The sequence below is a fragment of the Oncorhynchus mykiss genome, chromosome 11, assembly GCF_057628025.1.
Source record: "Oncorhynchus mykiss isolate SJ-2025 chromosome 11, ASM5762802v1, whole genome shotgun sequence".
Lineage (NCBI taxonomy): Eukaryota > Metazoa > Chordata > Actinopteri > Salmoniformes > Salmonidae > Oncorhynchus > Oncorhynchus mykiss.
This window is the reverse complement of record NC_143032.1, coordinates 9,471,884-9,494,252: the sequence shown is the minus strand read 5'-3', so window position 1 is coordinate 9,494,252 and position 22,369 is coordinate 9,471,884. Positions and strand designations below refer to the sequence as shown.

The window sequence follows — 22,369 nt, the reverse complement described above, 5'->3', positions numbered from 1 at the left end:
AAGACACAGGCACCTTAATCGGTTATCGGTCAATCGATGAAGGCTTGTTTAATGGCGTTGTACCCGAAACGATTCGAACACTCGACTTGTAATGCCTGGATTTGGATTTCGCGCGAAATTGAGGCATTGTCTTCACGCCGGAAGCAGTGGACTCCGTGGAAAGTATCACGACTAGAACATTCGGTGAGTCTCAGGTAAACAACGTTTTGTTCGCATGTTAGTCATTATTCGTCGGTAGTTGATTAACGTCTAATATTGCATAACATATCTACATTAAAATAGCATCATGCAGCACGAAGTCAAATATCATAATTGAGCGCGAGGAGGACACTAGCAGTCTTTCATGTACACAATGCATAGCTAGCTAGTTGCTAACGTTAGCTAATTTGCTCTCAGTCAGCTAACTATCGCATTCATTGTTTTGCAGAGCACATTCCACCATGGGAATTCACGGGCTTGCAAAGTTGATTGCAGACCAGGCACCATCTGCTATAAAAGAACAAGACATCAAGAACTACTTTGGTAACCACCTAACATTACTGTTATTTTTTTTTGTTGGCGTCCAAGCTTTCTCGTCATGCAGGGGTGTATCACGCCATTGCAATGTTGTCTTGTTCTCTTGACTACTTTAGGGCGGAAGATCGCAATAGACGCCTCCATGTGTATGTATCAGTTCCTTGTCGCTGTCAGACAGGATGGTAATGTGCTACAAAACGAGGATGGAGAGACCACAAGGTAGCTAACTAGCTACATGTTCCCGCATGCCTGTAGAGCTACTCGTGCATGTGTGAGATATAACGTTAATAATAGTGAATTAATATGCTGTATATATTCTTCTAACCCATTCTAATGTGATATTTTCAAGTTTCAAGTCAGTTTTGTCACGTGAATTTTCTTGCATCCTCAGCCATCTCATGGGCATGTTTTACCGGACTATCCGCATGCTGGAGCACGGCATCAAGCCTGTCTATGTGTTTGATGGCAAGCCCCCACAGCTGAAGTCAGGAGAGGTGAGACAGGCTGAGGTCACATTAGCCTCTATGAGTCAGTGTGGACTGGACAAGCCTCCACTGTTAACTTTTAGATAAAAACACATTTTTCTAACAGTCCCTTTACAATGTAGAATAAACTTCATTTTAACTTAACTCTGCATCAATGAGAGTATGATGAAAGGTTAGTCTACATGCATTTACTCAAATATTGAACAATCTAACTCGCTTGCTCGCTCTCTCTTTGTCTCTCGCTCTTTCTCTATCTGGTTCTAGCTGGAGAAGAGAGGAGAGAGGAGGGCTGAGGCTGAGAAACTGCTGGCCCAGGCACAGGAAGCAGGTAGAGCAAGTCACCCACTGCAAACTGACATTGATTTACTTCATGTTTGCATGCCAACAGAAATTATGCCATGGAATTGTGTAGTGACAAGCTATTTTCCTATTCACCACTAGGGGAGCAGGAGAACATTGATAAGTTCAGTAAACGTCTGGTGAAAGTCACCCGGCAACACAACGACGAATGCAAGAAGCTGCTCACCCTGATGGGGGTGCCATACATCGAGGTTTGTCTAAATCTCTGTTTAGTTCCTTTCCTTAGCCAATCATAAACAGTTGAATGTTATGTGAATGTAGTTAGGTAACCACCTAACATTACTGTTATTTTTTTTTTTTTGCCCAGAAATATTTTTTTTCTGTCGAGTATATGCCGTCTCGGTGAACTAATCCATTGCGGAATCCTAGACTAAAAGCCAATTTATGCTTGATCTGAAAATGTGGTGGAGGTTGTGACGCAACTGTGGAGCCTCCACAGACATGCAGAGGCCAAATCAAACTCTGTGCTGCAATGCCATGCGCCTCCCAAATGTTGTAACAATGCGGAGGGCTCTGTATAGCTCCGCATTGACATGATTGGTTGACGGTAGGTGAGGGCGGTACATCCTGTTTAAACACACTCACTTCCTTGACAACTTCCTTCACAACAGCAATGTTCTGACTTTTGCAGAGGCCGTATCACAGTAAAGGTGCAGACATCAGATTGACCATGTGGCACCCAGATGCACAATGTACTTCTGTCTCCAGAATGTGCTCTCTCCCGCCAATTTGTGCACATTCATTGTTTCATAACTGCATTGTGTGAATTGTTTGCATTTGATTGTTAGTGTTTGATTGCTAGTTTGTTTATTCCCCGTTACATATATCAAATCAAAGTTTGTCACGTGCGCCGGATACAACAGTGAAATGCTTACTTACAGGCTCTAACCAAAAGTGCAAAAAAGGTATTAGGTGAACAATAGGTAGGTAAAGAAATAAAACAGTAAAAAGACAGGCTATATACAGCAGCGATGCTATATACAGAAGAGAGGCGACATACAGACTTCGCTGGAAGTGAGGTTAGTCAGGCTGATTGAGGTAGTATGTAGATATGGTTATCACCAGTTACATTTACTGTTACTTCCTATAATTTTTAATCTACAGTGTTTGTTTGGTTACGGTCATTTCTGTTTAATGCATTCAATATATTATTATTCATTCTCGTTGTCAGTGGACACATTGTTTGCACAGTGGACAACCTATGCAACACTTGTGACAAACAATTAAAGGTTTATGTCATTCCTTTTAAGTGTTTTGTCAATTCAATTTAGTCATTGTCTTTTTGTTTGGAGCGTTTCTGTCAATGTTGAGTAAGGACGTGCACCTGATTACGCTTAGAAGTAGGCCTATAGGCTACCTGGCTTGTGTACATATGTCGGCATAAATGTGCCCATTTGGGGGGGGGGGTCTGATAGTATTTCTGTTTTGGCTAGTTCATTTGTTCTGTTTTGATAGTGAAGATACAATCTCCCATCTCACCATCTAGGCTCCGTGTGAGGCTGAGGCGAGCTGCGCTGCTCTGGTTAAGGCTGGGAAGGTGTTTGCCACTGCAACAGAGGATATGGACGGTCTGACTTTTGGAACAGGGGTCCTACTAAGGCACCTCACTGCCAGCGAAGCCAAGTACTACTGCACTTCCTATACTACCTTAATCATTACCTATCTTTTCATCCCATTATACAGTATTTGCAGCATCACAGCCATACAGTTTGTGGTCCTATTTTAACAGTAAAAAAAGCGGTGTATGTTATTATATTTGATGTGTGTTAGATATTCATATTTTTTTAGTTTTATAACATTTATGTTCCTCTATCCTAGAAAGCTTCCTATCCAGGAGTTCCTGTTCAGTCGCCTTCTGCAGGACATTAATCTGACCCATGAGCAGGTATCTCCAGACATACCCGTCTTCTGTTGTCAAGAACTGTCAGTATAATGTCATGTTGTGACATCAGACCATGACCTTTTTTGTTTGTAACTGTGTAGTCCTCTACCTCCGCCACTCACTCTTCCCCTCTCTCGCCTCTGTCTCAGTTCATAGACCTGTGCATACTGCTGGGCTGTGACTACTGTGGTACTATCAAGGGAATCGGGCCCAAGAGAGCCATTGACTTGATCAGACAACACGGCTCCATCGAGGAGATTCTGGAGAACATCGACCCGTCTGTGAGTACTGCTCTACTGACTGTCCGTAGCTAAGTAGTGTTCATTGTATTACATTCTCCATTGTCTCCATTGCTCCTCTTCTGCGCAGAAATTCAGGACACTCCCACATTACTAACAGTCTTTAGTTTAAGTTCAAAACAACGATGCAGCAGTTCTCCCTGTCCCAGAAGTCAGTCTGAGTGTCTGTCTCCTTGGCCCCTTGCAGAAGCACCCTGCCCCAGAGGACTGGCTGTATAAGGAAGCCAGAGGGCTGTTCCTGCAGCCTGACGTGGTGGACTGCTCCACCGTAGACCTCAAGTGGAGCGAGCCTAACGAGGATGCCCTCATCCAGTTCATGTGTGCAGAGAAACAGTTCAGGTGACTGATAGTCTGAGCAATGAACATTATTGGCCCCTTAAAAAAAAATATATATATATGTTTTTACATGGCATAAAAGTAACACCTGTGTCAAACAGAACTTTAATACTCTTTACCTAATGATTAATGTGAGTTTAGAATGGCAGGGGCGAGTCCTAAATTCTCCCATTTGATGTCATTGCATGACTAAGGGGAAATTCAACTAAAGTGGAAGTTGGGATTTGCCCCAAATGGTGTAAATAGTGGAATATATGCTTCAGTCACACTTCTGTGTTCTAAATCAGTCAATTATTCTAAGTGGTGCAGTGCTTGTAGACCTCTGCTGCTTTTTCACTGTTTTAAATGTTAACACTTACATTTGAGCAGACACTATTATCCAGAGGGACTTACAGGAGCAGTTAGGGTTAAGAGCCTTGCTCAAGGACAGATTTTTCACCTAGTTGGCTCAGGGATTCGAACCAGTGACCTTTCGGTTATTGGCCCAACGCTCTTAACTGCTAGGCTACCTGCCACACCAATTTCACACCACATCCACATGTTATGCCGTGGTTGGTATTTTGTATTTCTATTTATTATGGATCCCCTTAAGCTACTCTTCCTGGGGTCCAAACACACCAAAGCACCCACATTATATATAAAACCAAAGATAAAACGGTGAACTACGTTTGTACTGAATGAATTAAGATTAAACAGTACATCATATAACATCTCTACACCACCACACATCCACAACATGTTCAATACAACAATATCACATTGTGAATCTATGCATGCATGTGTGAGTGATGAATTTTGACTCATCCTTTCAGGTGTGTGTGATGTGTTTTCAGTGAGGACCGCATCAAGAACGGCTGTAAGAAGATTCTGAAGAGCCGACAGGGCAGCACACAGGGACGACTGGACACCTTCTTCACTATCACCGGGTCTCTGTCATCAAAACGCAAGGTGCTTAGGTCACTACATCACATACTTGACAGCATGGCACACAGAGGGAGAGAAGTGGAGCTAGAAACCTGAACAATCTAAATGGTTGACAGTTTGTTCTATTACAGATTGTCTTGAGAGAGAAACAACAACATGAAGCCTCTTGACCATACTGTATCCATGTTAAAATGATCCTCTACTTCCTCCTTGTTTAGGAACCTGAGACAAAGGGATCCAACAAGAAGAAACAGAAGACCGGTGCAACCTCGGGCAAATTTAAGAAGGGCAAATAGACTACAAACAGGAAGTGAAGCAAGTATAGCAGAAGTTAGTGCAGGAGTGTATGAATCACTTAGCTACAATTACTTACTACAATTATAGTGCGTCTGATCAAGTGTTTTTCATGTTGAACTAGGCAAGTTTTATGAATGTTTATTCTTTTGAATAAAATATTAAAAAAATGGATTTCGGCTTGAATTTGAGTTCTTATTATTTTTATAACAAATTAAATGGAACATGCATTCCCATTCAAGTCAAGAGCTAGGGGAGAGGGAGATGCCTCTTGCTGAAGCTTTGTTGCATTATCAATATGACAAACAAAATGTGCGGGAGTATAGAGTCATTAGAAAGGGGAAATGTTTTTATAGCACATTCGTTTCCATTCTTGTGTAGACTTTAAAAGAATCATGTTAAATTAATACTTTTTTATATATATATATATATACAGTGCCTTGCGAAAGTATTCGGCCCCCTTGAACTTTTGCCACATTTCAGGCTTCAAACATAAAGATATAAAACTGTATTTTTTTGTGAAGAATCAACAACAAGTGGGACACAATCATGAAGTGGAACGACATTTATTGGATATTTCAAACTTTTTTAACAAATCAAAAACTGAAATTGGGCGTGCAAAATTATTCAGCCCCCTTAAGTTAATACTTTGTAGCGCCACCTTTTGCTGCGATTACAGCTGTAAGTCGCTTGGGGTATGTCTATCAGTTTTGCACATCGAGAGACTGACATTTTTTCCCATTCCTCCTTGCAAAACAGCTCAAGCTCAGTGAGGTTGGATGGAGAGCATTTGTGAACAGCAGTTTTCAGTTCTTTCCACAGATTCTCGATTGGATTCAGGTCTGGACTTTGACTTGGCCATTCTAACACCTGGATATGTTTATTTTTGAACCATTCCATTGTAGATTTTGCTTTATGTTTTGGATCATTGTCTTGTTGGAAGACAAATCTCCGTCCCAGTCTCAGGTCTTTTGCAGACTCCAGGTTTTCTTCCAGAATGGTCCTGTATTTGGCTCCATCCATCTTCCCATCAATTTTAACCATCTTCCCTGTCCCTGCTGAAGAAAAGCAGGCCCAAACCATGATGCTGCCACCACCATGTTTGACAGTGGGGATGGTGTGTTCAGCTGTGTTGCTTTTACGCCAAACATAACGTTTTGCATTGTTGCCAAAAAGTTCAATTTTGGTTTCATCTGACCAGAGCACCTTCTTCCACATGTTTGGTGTGTCTCCCAGGTGGCTTGTGGCAAACTTTAAACGACACTTTATAGATATCTTTAAGAAATGGCTTTCTTCTTGCCACTCTTCCATAAAGGCCAGATTTGTGCAATATACGACTGATTGTTGTCCTATGGACAGAGTCTCCCACCTCAGCTGTAGATCTCTGCAGTTCGTCCAGAGTGATCATGGGCCTCTTGGCTGCATCTCTGATCAGTCTTCTCCTTGTATGAGCTGAAAGTTTAGAGGGACGGCCAGGTCTTGGTAGATTTGCAGTGGTCTGATACTCCTTCCATTTCAATATTATCGCTTGCACAGTGCTCCTTGGGATGTTTAAAGCTTGGGAAGTCTTTTTGTATCCAAATCCGGGTTTAAACTTTTTCACAATTGTATCTCGGACCTGCCTGGTGTGTTCCTTGTTCTTCATGATGCTCTCTGTGCTTTTAACGGACCTCTGAGACTATCACAGTGCAGGTGCATTTATACGGAGACTTGATTACACACAGGTGGATTGTATTTGTCATCATTAGTCATTTAGGTCAACATTGGATCATTCAGAGATCCTCACTGAACTTCTGGAGAGAGTTTGCTGCGCTGAAAGTAAAGGGGCTGAATAATTTTGCACGCCCAATTTTTCAGTTTTTGATTTGTTAAAAAAGTTTGAAATATCCAATAAATGTCGTTCCACTTCATGATTGTGTCCCACTTGTTGTTGATTCTTCACAAAAAAAATAGTTTTATATCTTTGTTTGAAGCCTGAAATGTGGCAAAAGGTCGCAAAGTTCAAGGGGGCCGAATACTTTCGCAAGGCACTGTGTGTATGTATGTATATATATATATATATATATATATATATATATATACAGTGTATTCAGACCCCTTGACTTTTTCCACATTTTGTTACATTATAGCCTTATTCTAAAATGGATTAAATGCTTTTTCCCCTCATCAATCTACACACAGTACCCATAATGACAAAGCAAAAACCAGGTTTTTAGAAATGTTTGCATATTTATAAACAGAAACACCTTATGTAAATAAGTATTCAGACTGTTTGCTATGAGACTCGAAATTGAGGTGCATCCTGTTTCCATTGATCATCCTTGAGATGTTACTACAACTTGATTGGAGTCCACCTGTGGTAAATTCAATTGATTGGACATGATTGGACATGATTTGGAAAGGCACACACAGTTGACAGTGCATGTCAAAGCCAACACCAAGCCGTGAGGTTGAAGTAATTGTCCGTAGAGCGTCGAGACAGGATTGTGTCAAGGCACAGATCTGGGGAAGGTTACCCAGACATGTCTCCAGCCTTGAAGTTCCCCATGAACACATTGGCCTCCATTGGATGTCTTTCAGGGGCAGGGAGACTGGTCTGGATCGAGGGAAAGATGAACAGAACAAAGTAAAAGACATCCTTGACTCAAACCTGGTCAGGACCTCATACTGGGGCAAAGGTTCACTTTCCAACAGAACGACCCTAAGCACACAGCCAAGACCAGACAGGAGTGGCTGTTGGACAAGTCTCTGAAGGTCCTTGAGTGGCCCAGCCAGAGCCCAGAATTGAACCTGATCTAACATCTATGGAGAGACCTGAAAATAGCTGTGCAGTGATGCTCCCCATCCAACCTGACAGAGCTTGAAAGGGTCTGCAGAGAAGAATGGGAGAAACTCCCCAAATACAGGTGTATCAAGCTTGTAGCGTCATACCCAAGAAGACTGGAGCTGTAATCACTGCTAAAGGTGCTTCAACAAAGTACTCTGCAATTCAGCACTCTTATTACCCTCCTCCTTGGTCAAATAGCCCTGACACAGTCTGGAGGTGTGTTGAGTCATTGTCCTGTAGGAAAACATGATGGGATGGCGTATCGCTGCACAATGCTGTGGTAGCCATGCTGGTTAAGTGTGCCTTGAATTCTAAATCATTGACAGTGTCGCCAGCAAAGCACCATCACAACTCATCCTCCATGCTTCACGGTTGGAACCGAACATGGAGAGATCTTTTGTTCACCTACTCTGCGTCTCACAAAGACATGGCATTTGGAACCAAAAATCTTACATTTTTACTCCAGGCCAAAGGACAGATTTCCCCCAGTCTCATGTCCATAACGTGTGTTTCTTTGCACAAGCAAGTCTTCTTGATGTCCTTTAGGTGTGGTTTCTTTGGAAGTAATTCGACCATGAAGGCCTGATTCACACAGTCCCCTCTGAACAGTTGATGTTGAGATGTGTCTGTTACTTGAACTCTGTGAAGCATTTATTTGGGCTGCGATTTCTGAGGCTGGTAACTAATGAACTTATCCGCTGTAGCAGAGGTAACTCTGGGTCTTCCTTTCCTGTGGTGGTTGTCATGACAGCCAGTTTCATCGTTGATCATTTGAGACTGCACTTGAACGTTCAAAGTTCTTGACATTTTCCACATTGACTGACCTTCATGTCTGAAAGTAATGGACTGTCATTTCTCTTTGCTTATTTTAGCTTTTCTTGCCATAATATGGGCTCCCGAGTGGTGCAGTGGTCTTAGGCACTGCATCTCAGTGCAAGAGGCGTCAGTCATTACAGTCCCTGGTTTGATTCCAGGCTGTTTCACGTCTGGCCGTAATTGGGAGTCTCATATGTAGGCGCACAATTGGCCCAGCTTTGGCCGGGGTAGGCAGTCATTGTAATTAATAGTTTGTTCTTAACTGACTTGCCAAGTTAAATAAAGGTTCAATTTAAAATTGGAAGAAAAGAAAATGATGGGCTTAGCCCTATTTGGTGAAAGACCATCTTCTGTATACCATCCCTACCTTGTCACAACACAACTGATTGGCTGAAACGCATTAAGAAGGAAAGAAATTCAACAAATTAACTTTTAACAAGGCACACCTGTTAATTGAAATGCATTCCAGGTGACTACCTCATGAAGCTGGTTGAGAGAATATCAAGAGTGCAAGGCTGTCATCAAGGCAAAGGGTGGCTATTTTGAAGAATCTCAAATATAAAATATATTTTGATTTGTTTAACACTTTTGGTTAGTACATGATTCCATATGTGTTATTTCATAATTTTGATGTTTTCACTATTCTACAATGTAGACAATAGTAAAAGAGAGAACCCTTGAGTAGGTGTGTCTAAACTTTTGACTGTATATAATTAGTAGAAAATTATACTACTTGCTTTTGAAAATGCAAATAATTTTGTTCACTTATAAGGAATAGGAAGTACATCACATGCCATTGTCCAACTTGAATTGCAACACTTCAGTTTGTCAGAACTCACTATGGGTGTGATATCATCTCCTTTTCTGTGATCGCTTTTCAAGATCGTAAGGCAAGTGTCGACTTCTTCACTATCTTTTCATTTTAATGTTAAGACTCACTGAACTGTTATGACTGGTAATGATTTGAAATGCTGCTGTTGTTGGTTCATGTTATAGCTTCACAACTGAAAGCCATATACTGCGTTCAGAAAGTATTCAGACCCCTTTCCTTTTTCCACATTTTGTTACTTTAGTCTTATTGTATTTCTAAAAAACGTTTTTTGTTTTTGTTATTATGGGGTATTGTGTGTAGATTGAGGGGAGAGAACAATTTCATCCATTTTAAACAACATAACAACGAGGGGAGAAAAGTCAAGAGGTCTGAATCATTTCCGATTGCACTGTACGCATTAAGGTTCAATGTAATACATTTGAGTAATTTAGCAGAGACACTCTTATCCAGAACGACATACAGTTGGTGCATTCATCTTATGGTAGTCAGGTGAGACAACCGCATTACATTCATAGTAAGTACACTCAAGCAGGTATCAGCAAAGTCAGAGCTAGTGTGTGTGTGGGGGGGGGGGGATTATTTAAAATGCCCTGAAGGGGTAGGGTTTCTGATGTTTTCGCAAGACGGGCAGGTAGCTTCAGGGGGAAGCTGGTTCCAGCATTGGGGTGCCAGGACAGAAAAGAGCTTGGACAGCCTGAGCGGGAGCTGTCCTCTTGTAGGGGTGGGAGAATGGAGTGCTCGGGTGTTGGGTTTGAGCCTGAAGGTAAGGAGGGGCAGTGTGTTGAGTTACTAAATGTGTGTATGTTTGTACTGTTTCAGGTGATCAGTGGTGTGTGAGTTCTCACATGGCTTGTCCTGAGAACATGTTTTTTCTCATTGTCCTCTTTATATCAGGTGAGTCTTACACACAACGACAACTAGTTATGAATCAGACAGAGGACTAAGTAGAAGGGATGATGTTTCATACTATGTGCTGTATTCCCATCTGTCTCAATGTATAGAAAAGTAGAGTTTAATAGTCTGGATTCAAACATTGTGCTCCAGATATGTTCATGATCCAGTTTAGGCATGGAGTCGTGACAACAGGAATCACCTGTACATTGAAATGAGTATATATTTTTTGCTGCAGAGAGAGTGACTGTGCTGAAAAGATCATATTACCTCCCTGATGTTGTCCTTCATGTTGCAGGTGTTCTGGTCAGTTTTGGTCAACGAGATTTGATCACCACAATGCCAGATGGGCTGGATGTACTGACTGGCTCCTGTGTGCAAATCCCATGTTCATTTGATGTTCCTGAACAAAAAAATAATAAATATAACAGCACAATACTAACCTCTGGAGTGTGGATTAAAGAAAACCCAAACTTTGGTGAGCGTCCAGACAGAGTGATATTTAACAGTAGTGAGACGGTCAACAGATATCAAGGGGAGATAACTGGAAACATGTCCCAGAAGAACTGCACCACAGTCTTCTTCAATGTAACCACCAGTTACTCTGATAAATACTACTTCAGGATTGAGAGTCAACCATACCTTGCAACAGATCCTAAAAAGTCTGTTAATATAGTTGTCAGTGGTAAGAGACAATTTATCTTTTAACCAACAATTTTTTCCAGTTTAGATTCCTTGCATCAAAGATAAGAGTTGAACAATTGGACAGTTTAACTGTTAGTGTAAAATATATTTATCTACAATGTATTACAGATTTGCCTTCCAGTCCCAACCTTACTGTCTCAGGTGAGGTGAAGGAAGGGACCCCTGTCAGTTTGAACTGCTCTGCTGTCGCTCCCTGTCCCAAACACCCCCCTGAGCTGACATGGACTCTCCCAACACGGTTTACATCTAAGAACCAACTGCAGGAGAATCCAGACCGAACCAAATCAGTTCTCTCCACGGTGACCTTCACTCCGTCATACCTTCATCATGAGATGAACATCACTTGTACTGCAGTCTACCCAGTAGGGACAAGCAACAAGACAGCTGAACATAACATGATGCTTAACGTTTCATGTAAGATTTAGTAACCGGTTCCTGTAGAATAGATCATTCTATCATGTTTTCACTGATGATTGTAATATAGTGGTTTTGATGAGACTATTCAATATACCATATCCAGATACATTCTAAATGAACCCCTCTCCCCCAGTCTCTCCTAAGGACACATTGGCCTCCATCAGTCCAGCTGATTCAGTATCAGTGGGCAGCTGTGTTAATCTGACCTGCAGCAGTACAGCCAACCCTCCTGTGACAAACTTCACTTGGTTCCAGATCAGTGAGGGTAAAACAACACAGGTTGCATCTGGACAGAGTTACTTCCTCAATGTGACTGCTGGTGATGGAGGACAGTACTTCTGTGAAGGAAGAAATAGTCACGGCTGTGGGAAGTCAAATGAAGTGCAGCTGGCTATAAAAGGTAAAATGGGCACGTAGGGCACAATCGTAGGTTAGATATACAATATACATTCAAAAGTATGTGGACACCCCTTCAAATGTGTGGATTCAGCTATTAAATCCTCACGTTTTGCTAACGTGTTTAAAATCGAGCACACAGCTATGCAATCTCTGTAGACAAACATTGGCAGTAGGACTGCAACATTCACTACCGAGTTTCAAACTGCCTTTGGAAGCAATGGCAGCACAATAACTGTTTGTTGAGGGCTTCATGAAATGGGTTTCCATGGCAGAACAGCCGCACACAAGCCTAAGATCACTATGTGCAGTGCCAAGAATCAGCTGCAGTGGTGTAAAGCTCACTGCCATTGGACTCTGGAGAAGTGGAAATCCGTTCTCTGGCGTGTTGAATATACGATTCACCATCTGGCAGTCCGGCGGACGAATCTGGGTTTTGTCGGATTCCAGGAGAACATTACCTGCCCCAATGCATAGTGCCAACTGTAAAGATTTGGTGGATGAGGAATAATGGTCTGGGGCTGTTTTTCATGGTTTGGGCTGGGCCCCTTAGTTCCAGTGAAGGGAATTATTCACTGGAACTAAGGAACCCATTCTTCAATGACATTCTATATTCCATATTAATGCCCATGATTTTGGAATGAGATGTTCGACGAGCAGGTGTCCACATACTTTTGGTCAGGTAGTGTACTTGAGAGATCTTTTTGTGAGAATTGACCATAATATGTGCTGTATTTTCAGGGCAAGAAGAGTCAAAAACCTCAGGGGTTGGTTTCTGGTTTCTGGTTTCTGGGGTTGCAGCAGGAACTCTGGGGGCCATTTTGCTTATCAGCCTGATCAGTCTTTTTGTATGGTAAGAACTATTCCTGGCATCAACGCAAAACAATTGTATTTCTGCTGTGTTTGTGCTTTTGCATATGGAAACCCTCTCAGTGCATTCAGAATACCTTTCTAAATGTCTTCCAGGAGGAGAAACTCGAGGCTCCACGATGGACTTGAAAGGACAGACAGTCCACAGGGACAGGTGGGAATAAGGCTCAACTTTCAAAACAATCTACAAAGTGTATCTAAGGAAGTACTGAATTAATGCTGAAACTATTCAAAGCCATGAGGTTGACATCATGTCAGAGGAAGTTTAGGGGGAGATAACCACACCGAAAGCAATGCCACATCCTGTAAGAACATGAAATAATAACAGAATAGTTGTTGGACTTTGACAGTGTTTTGTTTAGATTGGAGATCATTTGTTGACAAAATGAAATTCTTTACTCCTGTCAGTTTAATTGACATTTTCATTGACATCCCCTCAGTATGTGTTGTGTAACCTGCTGACCTTAGAGTTTTACACATTACTGAGCTTAGAGCTTTACACCAGTTCCTCTCTCTGTGTTCTCTCCACAGAACTCCCCGGTTGGTACAGTGTGTACTAACCAGGCCACAGCCGGAGAGGAACCAGAGGAACTTGCAGAATACCAGCCTGAAGAGATCCAATACGGTGACATAGACTTCTCCAAACTACAGACCAAAGAGACCCCAGCTGCAGCCCAGGACAGGGTCCAGGGACAGGAGAGTGAGTACGCTGAAGTCAAAGTGAACAGAAGAGTGGCTCAGGAACCCCGTCTTAACTACCTAGATGGGCTTTATGCACAAGTGAATTAACAAGGTGGAGGTTAAGTATTTTGGCAATTGGGTATTAAGTGTTTTTATGTACAGTATTATCATTGTGTATTAGTTTCTATTGGTACTTTTGTTACATTTATAATTGTGTGCTCTTTGATTATCTGCATATTTGTAGAATTTTCTGGGATGAAAAGTGTTTAACTGTTACTATAGTGTTGATATGATGATGCAGGCTACTCTTTATTTTAGACCATTTATTTTGAGTGTTGAGTTCACAGAGCATCTGTTTAATGGGTTCCAGTATAGAGGAACTGCTGAGTTCAACTAGCTCACTGAAGGCAGTTTAAGACCATATAAAGTCAATGATGACTGAGGAGAGAAGACACAGTTAGTTGGAGAGACAGTGGTCTGATACAAGACAGGAAGTTGGTGCAGTAAGTCGACATGATGGCAGAATGGTGTTAACGTCTACTAGTCACTGTTTATCTTCCTCTTTTGTGCAGTTCCCAGAATAATAATATCTATTTTCAGTTTATATCTATTTAGAAGTAATTGCGTCAGTTTTTGTGTTGAGTGTTAAATTGAAGAAATAATTGAGACTGAATTTCAGGTTGTTTATTAATTGCCCTGCAATAAAAACCTTTACATTCAATTCCCATGAAATATTTTGGTCTTATTGGTCCAACATTTAACATCTCATTAAAATGGATTCTATTGAGATTTTGTGTCACTGTTCTACACACAATGTGGAATTATGTTTTTAGACATAAAAATGAAAAGCTGAAAGTCAATATGTATTCAACACCTTTTCTATGTCAAGCCTAAATAAGTTCAGGAGTAAAGATTTACTTAACTTGTCACATGAGTTGCATGGATTCACTTAGTGTGCAATACTAGTGTTTAACATGATTTTTAAATGACTACCTCGTCTCTGTACCCCACACATACAATTATCTGTAAGGTCCCTCAGTCAAGCAGCAACTTTCAAACAGATATAAACAGCTTTTCCATTGCCTCACAAAGAAGGGTACCTGTTGGTAGATGGGTAAAAAGAAAAGATATCTGACCTTGAAAACCCCTTTGAGCGTAGTGAATTTATTAATTACACTTTGGATGGTTTATCAATACACCCAATCACTACAAAGATACAGGCGTCCTTCCTAGCTCAGTCGCCGGAGAGGAAAAACACTGCACAGGGATTTCACCCACAGGAGGTTGGTGGCACCTTAATTGGGGAGAACGTACTCGTGGTAATGGCTGGAGCAGAACAGGTGGAATGGTACCAAATTCATCCAACATGTTTTCCATGTGTTTGATTCCATTCCATTTGCTCCGTTCCAGACATTATTATGAGTTGTCTTCCCCTCAGCAGCCTCCACTGATTTCACCATAATGTCAATGGTGACTTTAAAACAGTTACATAGTTTAACGGCTGTGATTGGAGAAAACTGAGGATGGATCAGCAACATTGTACTTACTCCATAATACTAACCTAAATGACAAAGTGAAAAGAAGGAAACATGTACAGAATTAAAATATTCTAAAACATGCATTCTGTTTGCAATAAGGCACTAAAGTAAATCTGCAAAACATTTGGCAAGAAATTCACTATGTCCAACACAACATATCACTGTGTACCACTCTTCATATTTTCAAGCATGGTGATGGCTGCAATATGTTACGGGTATACTTGTCATCAAGTGTTTTATGAAAATAAATGGAATAGAGATAAGCACAGACAAAATTCTGGAGAAAAACCTGGTTCAGTCTGATTTTTAAAAGACACTGGGACGCAAATTCACTTTTCAGCAGGACAATAACCTAAAACAAACAGCCAAATATACACCAGAGTTGCTTACTATGACAATATTGTATGTTCCTAATTGTCCAAGTTACAGTTTTGATGGGCTTGAAAATGTGCAAATATTGTAGATTCCAGGTGTGCAAAGCACTTATAGACTTACCCAGAAAGACTCACAGCTGTAATCACTGCCAGAGGTGATTCTAATGTAACAGTTTCACTTCCGTCCCTCTCCTCGCCTCTATTTGGGCTTGAATGAAGGACCCTCTTTCAACAACTGCTTCCCAAGAAGCCTCGTTAGCCATCGCTCCACAAAAGCCATGTTCCCTGCAGAGCAAGGGGAACAACTACTTCAAGGTCTCAGATTGAAATGCTGTTAGCACACACCACGCTAACTAGCTAGCCATGTCACATCGGTTACACTCACCCCCCTTTTGACCTCCTCCTTTTCCGCAGCAACCAGTGATCCGGGTCATCTGCATCAATGTAACAGTATAACCAGCCATCAAGGACACCACGTGGTGTCAGAGGAAGGCCCTAAAATGTGTATATGATTTATTTTTAATGACAGATACTTTGTTTAATTCTATTTAATTTTGTACCAATTTTTCCCCCCAATTTTGTGGTATCCAATTGGTAGTAACAGTCTTGTCTCATCGCTGCAACTCCCTTACGGACACAGGGGATGCAAAGGTTGTGCGTCCTTCGAAACACAACCCAACCAAGCTGCACTGCTCCATGACGCAATGCCTGCTTAACCTGGAAGCCATCCACAACAATGTGTCAGAGGAAACAACATACACCTGGCGACGTGTCAGTGTGCATCTGGCCCACCTGATTCACCTGCATGAGTGGTTAGAGCGCGATGGGACAAGGACATCCCTGTGGGTCAAACCCTCCCCTAACCCAGACGACGCTGGGCCATTTGACACCCCCCCCCCCCCCCCCCCCCCTTTTATGCTGTTGTTTATTATCTATGCCTAGTCACTTTACCCCTACCTCCTTGTACATATTACCTCAATTACCTGGACTACCCCGTAACCTGTACCATATTCTCCCCCCTGAAATCATGTTACAGGAAGGGCAAATAGATAAATATGCTGAACATTATATGAATCACTTTAAACTGAATCTGAACTTTATTCTTCTTAAATATCCCCCTTACATGTCTATTTTTCATGAGTGTATTGTTGTGAGTTATTATTAGAGTTATTAGTTATTATGCTTTTGTTTTGAGTGTTGATCAAGAGACACAAATGAGAATGCATTTGAGGTTGTTCATTAATTGCACTGCTGGGTAAAGTTCGTCCTCAGCTCCTGGGTCTCCTTCTCCCAGAAGGCCTTGGGCAGGTCCAAGAGGGTTTTGTGTAGAAGGGATACAGCTTTTTGTCAAAATGAACTTTTCCTAGCAAATGTAGGAGAACTTGTGCAGCAGGTTGGGAGAATTAACGTAGCAGGTTAGGATAATTAGATTAAGGTAAGAAAAAGGGTTAGGGTTAGCTAAACTAAAACATAAAATCAACTTAAGAACCTCAATTTGACAAAAGCTGTATCCCATCTAGACATGACCGTCGGGGAGGTACACCTTGCCCTGAAGGTTGATGGCTCCCTCCTGTGGCTCCCAGCCCACCATGCTCTTCTTGGCAGATAGAAGTGATGTAATGAAAGAGGAAGTGGGTGCAGGAGAAATGTGGAAGTGTGTGATAATCCATCAGCTACAATTACAGTTACTCTGTTTCAGACAAACGTCTGTTTTTCATGCTGAAAGATAATGTCAGAACCGGGTATCTTTTACTGAACTCAAATTTAACTTATCAAGTTGGATGGATTTTGGTTTATGATTTAGCTACATAAAAAAAAAAATCCCATTCAAGCCTGTGAGAAAGAGGAGAGGCAGATGGTTATATTGCAGCACGTTTCCATTGTTGTATCAAGGGCGGACTTGACTACTTGGGGGCCTGTAACAAAATGCTGTAAAGGGGTCCCCTTCCCCTAAAAGGGTTATTTACCCACCACACATACATTAACTGCAATGAATATTATTATCCCACAATGAAAAATATCTTGTATATAAGTGTTTCATTTCTGGCAGTAATGAAATGTATAGGCCATATAATGCTGTTGAGTCAGTGGCTAACACACACTTTGTGTGTAGAATCAGTCAGTGGGCAGCTGGGGTCCATTTCATTTGAAACTGGTGAAACATGGATCAGGCCAACTCTGCAATGTTTCAAGTAACTGAGACTAATTGTTCTGGAGTAGAAGGTTCAATAGAAAATTACAATGTTCTAAATGCTTAAATTAGCATACCATGTTTTCACAACTGATGTTGACACCCATCACATAGACTATTCAACATCCTATTATACAAATACACTTATTAGGAAGTACGTCACTGCTGAGATGTGAGATGTGCCACATGAATTTCTTCTTACTGTTGTAAGGCAAGTGTCAACAACTTCACATCTTATCTTTATATTTTAGTAATGAGATTCAAAATGTTTAATGTGCGGCTGTTAGTTCATGTATTAGCTTCACAACTGAAGAACCTATGTGATTATGGACTAAAGTTTCAATGTGATACAGTATGTGTCACGTGACCTACTCTACCAGGAAGTGAATGTTGACCTGTTTCAGGTGATCAGTAGTGTGTGAGTTCTCACATGGCTTGTCCTGAGAACATATTTTTTCTCATTGGCCTCTTTATGTCAGTTTAGTCTTCCACTCAACAACAATTAGTTATGAATCATAAAGGAATAACCACAAGTCATGATATTTTATGGGATGTGTGATATACTGGCTTTTTAATTGTGTAGAAAAGTGTACAGTTCCTTCCTGATTAGTGTATTTTAATAGTCTGGATTCAAACAGTCCTGTGAAAATGTATTTTGCATATTTTTGATACTGAATGTTATCAGATAATTCAATCAAAGCTGATATTAGATAAATGGAAACTGAGTGAACAAATAACACAACATTTACATACTTATTTCATTCATTTCTTAAACAACGTTATGCAACACCCATGTCCCTGTTTGAAAAAGTAATTGCCCCCTTACACTCAATAACTGGTTGTGCCTCCTTCAGCTGAAATGACTCCAACCAAATGCTTCCTGTAGTTGTTGATCAGTCTCTCACGTTGCTGTGGAGGAATTTTGGCCCACTTTCCCCTGCAGAACTGATTTAACTCAGTGACATTTGTGGGTTTTCAAGCATCGTTTCAAGTCCTGTCACAGTATCTCATTTGGGATTAGGTCTGGACTTTGACTAGGCCATTCCAAAAGTTTACATTTGGTACATTAAATACATTTTAATGTATTCCTGATTGTGTGTTTTGGAATGGTGACATAACCAGTTATTGAGTATAATGTGGGAATTACTTTTTCACACAGGGGCGTGGGTGTTGCATAACTTTGTTAATGAAATATATTAAATAACTATAACTGTTTTTTTTGTTATTTGTAAACTCAAGTTCCCTTTATCTAATATTAGGTTTTGGATGAAGATCTGATAACATTCAGTAAAAAAAGAAGCAAAATAGAGAACCAGAAAGGGGGAAAACCTTTTCATGTCATTGTATGTTCATGTGAAACCGACATCAGTGTTTGGTTAACAGTATACCTTCCACCACTGTCCCTGTCACCATACCGGGCTCAAAATAGTGGTCATCTGCTCACAACCACACGTCACCTCACTCCTTGACAACACACCAACCAATTGAAAAATCACCTGTACATAGAAATAAATTCATATTAATGTTATTGGGAGAAACTGTACCAATGATGTGTATAAACCCTGGATCGCTGATTCTATGTAACGGCCAATGAGAGACTATGAAACCACCGGTCTCTATATATGGTACTCCCCAGAATAAGCAGTCCTCCATGATAATTAATGGAATTCTACAGTATTTAAATCAAATGTTTCATGGACTATATTACATGTATTTCAGTATTTTGTTGTAGAAGGGACAGTAAAGTTAGTACTCTATAAATAAAATACTTTAATATCTTTGACGACACACGTGACAGTGGTCAGCTATGCATTGTTTTAATTGTCTTTTCGGTTGTCCTACGTAGGCTTTTCCACATGAACATGTGATGAGATAGATTACTCCCTTTATCTTGCAAGAGATGATACTCCTAACAGGGATGTTTCCACCTGTATGTGGGTGTCTGAAGAAGGATGTTTGCGTAGTGCTATTGCACTGTGAGCATGAGCCACATTGGTATTTCCAATTTGGATTGTGTGTCAAGAGTGTCTGAGTGGGTTCAGGGGGCAGGTCAGATTCACTAAACTATCCTCAATATTGCGACCACACTTATAGACCACCAGTGGGGGGTCCTTGAAGAGGTTTGCCATTCTATAGTCTGACTGCAGAATATGCCAGTGCTTCTTCAGGATTGCTTTCATTTTCTCTGAACACTTGGTGTACTTAGTGCAAAAGATTTGTTTTTATTCTTTGTTTTAGTTTTTAGCAATTCTTCTCGTGGTTTTTGAGATATTTTCATCGTTGCAGCATCAATAATTTTTTCCATGTAGCCTCTGAATTTAAATTTATTTTTCATTTTCTAAGCATTGCTGTCAAAGTCTGACTATTGGACACATATTTGTTTAACCCTGCATAACTGGCTGTATGGTAGACCATTCCTGAGGGGAAGGGGATGCATACTATCCGCACATAGGAGGGTATTGAGGATTTTAGAAAGTAGGGGGTGTCTGTTTTGTGAGTGGTTCCTCAAATTGTTCCACATAGTTTCTCATAGTTGGGGGCAAAGGAAAATAGGAAAAAGGAAAAACTCTGACTCAAAGATGAAGCAGCTATTGGATAATACCATTTTAATGAGTTACAAGATGCAATCATTGGCTGGAGAAACGGTAGGGTCTCTCTACTGAAGGAAGTGTTGCAGGTCACAAAATATAATTTAAAAGTCTGCATTAAGGTGTCTGTAATAGAATATACTAGTCTAAAACTAATATAGACATTAATAAATGCGTTTCTATATCTTCCAACACCTGTTTTACACTGGAGGAGGAGTAACAAGATGGCTGTGCAGTGGCTTCCAAACAGCGGCCCCTGTCAGTCATCTAGGGTTAATACATATCATTGGACTGAATTGAAAAAACATCAGAACATCCCTGATGTTGTCCTTTATATTACAGGTGTTTTGGCCCGCTTTGGTCAACGAGATTTGTCAGTGTGGACAGTTTAACTGTTAGTGTAAAATATATTTATCTACAATGTATTACAGATTTGCCTTCCAGTCCCATCATTACTGTCTCAGTGAGGTGAAGGAAGGGACCCCTGTCAGTTTGAACTGCTCTGCTGTCACTCCCTGTCCCGAACACCCCCCTGAGCTGACATGGACTCTCCCAACACAGTTCACAACTGAGAACCAACTGCAGGAGAATTCAGACCAAACCAAATCAGTTCTCTCCACGGTGATCTTCACTCCATCATACCTTCATCATGAGAAGAACATCACTTGTACTGCAGTCTACCCAGTAGGGACAAGCAACAAGACAGCTGAACATAACATGATGCTTAACGTTTCATGTAAGATTTAGTAACCGGTTCCTGAAGAATAGATCATTCTATCATGTTTTCACTGATGATTGTAATAGAGTGGTTTTGATGAGACTATTCAATATACCATATCCAGATACATTCTAAATTAACCCCTCTCCCTCAGTCTCTCCTAAGGACACCTCGGCCTCCATCAGTCCAGCTGATCCAGTATTAGTGGGCAGCTGTGTTAATCTGACCTGCAGCAGTACAGCCAACCCTCCTGTGACAACCTTCATCTGGTTCCAGATCTGTGGTAATAAACCAATACAGGTAGCATCTGGACAGAGTTACACCCTCAATGTGACTGTTGATGGAGGACTGTACTTCTGTGAAGCAAGAAATAATAATAAATGCATCTCAGTGCAAGAGGCGTCACTACAGTCCCTGGTTTGATTCCAGGCTGTTTTACGTCCGGCCGTGATTGGGAGTCTCATATGGCGGCGCACAATTGGCCCAGCTTTGGCCGGGGTAGGCAGTCATTGTAAATAATAGTTTGTTCTTAACTGACTTGCCAAGTTAAATAAAGGTTCAATTTAAAATTGGAAGAAAATAAAATGATGGGCTTAGCCCTATTTGGTGAAAGACCATCTTCTGTATACCATCCCTACCTTGTCACAACACAACAGATTGGCTGAAACGCATTAAGAAGGAAAGAAATTCCACAAATTAACTTTTAACAAGGCACACCTGTTAATTGAAATTCATTCCAGGTGACTACCTCATGAAGCTGGTTGAGAGAATACCAAGAGTATGCAAGGCTGTCATCAAGGCAAAGGGTGGCTAATTTGAAGAATCTCAAATATAACATATATTTTGATTTGTTTAACACTTTTGGTTACTACATGATTCCATATGTGTTATTTCATCATTTTGATGTTTTCACTATTCTACAATGTAGACAATAGTAAAAGAGAGAACCCTTGAGTAGGTGTGTCTAAACTTTTGACTGTATATAATTAGTAGAAAATTATACTTCTTGCTTTTGAAAATGCAAATAATTTTGTTCACTTATAAGGAATAGGAAGTACATCACATGCCATTGTCCAACTTGAATTGTAACACTTCAGTTTGTCAGAACTCACTATGGGTGTGATATCATCTTCTTTTCTGTGATCGCTTTTCAAGATCGTAAGGCAAGTGTCGACTTCTTCACTATCTTTTCAATTTAATGTTAAGACTCACTGAACTGTTATGACTGGTAATGATTTGAAATGCTGCTGTTGTTGGTTCATGTTATAGCTTCACAACTGAAAGCCATACACTGCATTCAGAAAGTATTCAGACCCCTTTCCTTTTTCCACATTTTGTTACTTTAGTCTTATTGTAAAATGCATAAAATCATTTTTCCTTATCAATCCACACACAATACTTCATAATGACAAATCATTTCTAAAAAATT

At 40.7% G+C, this 22,369-nt stretch overlaps 2 protein-coding genes across 3 annotated transcripts; both read left to right on the top strand.

Moving 5' to 3' along the window:
* The first annotated feature begins 81 nt into the window (after nucleotides 1-81).
* LOC110535235 (flap endonuclease 1) lies at nucleotides 82-5,270 on the top strand. Of its 2 annotated transcripts, none has more exons than XM_021620113.3 (12): nucleotides 82-194; nucleotides 428-522; nucleotides 633-735; nucleotides 908-1,010; nucleotides 1,266-1,329; nucleotides 1,443-1,552; nucleotides 2,848-2,984; nucleotides 3,180-3,246; nucleotides 3,393-3,524; nucleotides 3,730-3,881; nucleotides 4,712-4,826; nucleotides 5,021-5,270. In XM_021620113.3, the coding sequence occupies exons 2-12, from the start codon at nucleotides 441-443 to the stop codon at nucleotides 5,096-5,098; spliced, it is 1,143 nt and encodes a 380-aa protein (XP_021475788.1). In that variant the 5' UTR covers nucleotides 82-194; nucleotides 428-440; the 3' UTR covers nucleotides 5,099-5,270. The 2 variants fall into 2 exon arrangements, with proteins under 2 accessions (XP_021475788.1, XP_021475787.1); XM_021620112.3 differs by having other exon boundaries at nucleotides 89-183.
* Nucleotides 5,271-10,143: 4,873 nt separating this feature from the next.
* On the top strand, nucleotides 10,144-14,253 carry LOC110535233 (sialic acid-binding Ig-like lectin 13). The gene is made up of 7 exons (XM_021620111.3): nucleotides 10,144-10,465; nucleotides 10,761-11,147; nucleotides 11,276-11,581; nucleotides 11,718-11,984; nucleotides 12,722-12,833; nucleotides 12,947-13,004; nucleotides 13,382-14,253. The coding sequence occupies exons 1-7, from the start codon at nucleotides 10,417-10,419 to the stop codon at nucleotides 13,637-13,639; spliced, it is 1,437 nt and encodes a 478-aa protein (XP_021475786.3). The 5' UTR covers nucleotides 10,144-10,416; the 3' UTR covers nucleotides 13,640-14,253.
* Nucleotides 14,254-22,369: the final 8,116 nt, after the last annotated feature.

Coding starts and splice junctions, on each gene's coding strand:
- LOC110535235 (XM_021620113.3), top strand. CDS start 441: ATGGGAATTCACGGGCTTGCAAAGTTGATTGCAGACCAGGCACCATCT. Junction 1,330..1,442: donor GGCCCAGGCACAGGAAGCAG/GTAGAGCAAGTC, acceptor ATTCACCACTAG/GGGAGCAGGAGAACATTGAT. Junction 3,525..3,729: donor TGGAGAACATCGACCCGTCT/GTGAGTACTGCT, acceptor GGCCCCTTGCAG/AAGCACCCTGCCCCAGAGGA.
- LOC110535233 (XM_021620111.3), top strand. CDS start 10,417: ATGGCTTGTCCTGAGAACATGTTTTTTCTCATTGTCCTCTTTATATCA. Junction 11,148..11,275: donor TGTTAATATAGTTGTCAGTG/GTAAGAGACAAT, acceptor AATGTATTACAG/ATTTGCCTTCCAGTCCCAAC. Junction 13,005..13,381: donor CAGACAGTCCACAGGGACAG/GTGGGAATAAGG, acceptor TTCTCTCCACAG/AACTCCCCGGTTGGTACAGT.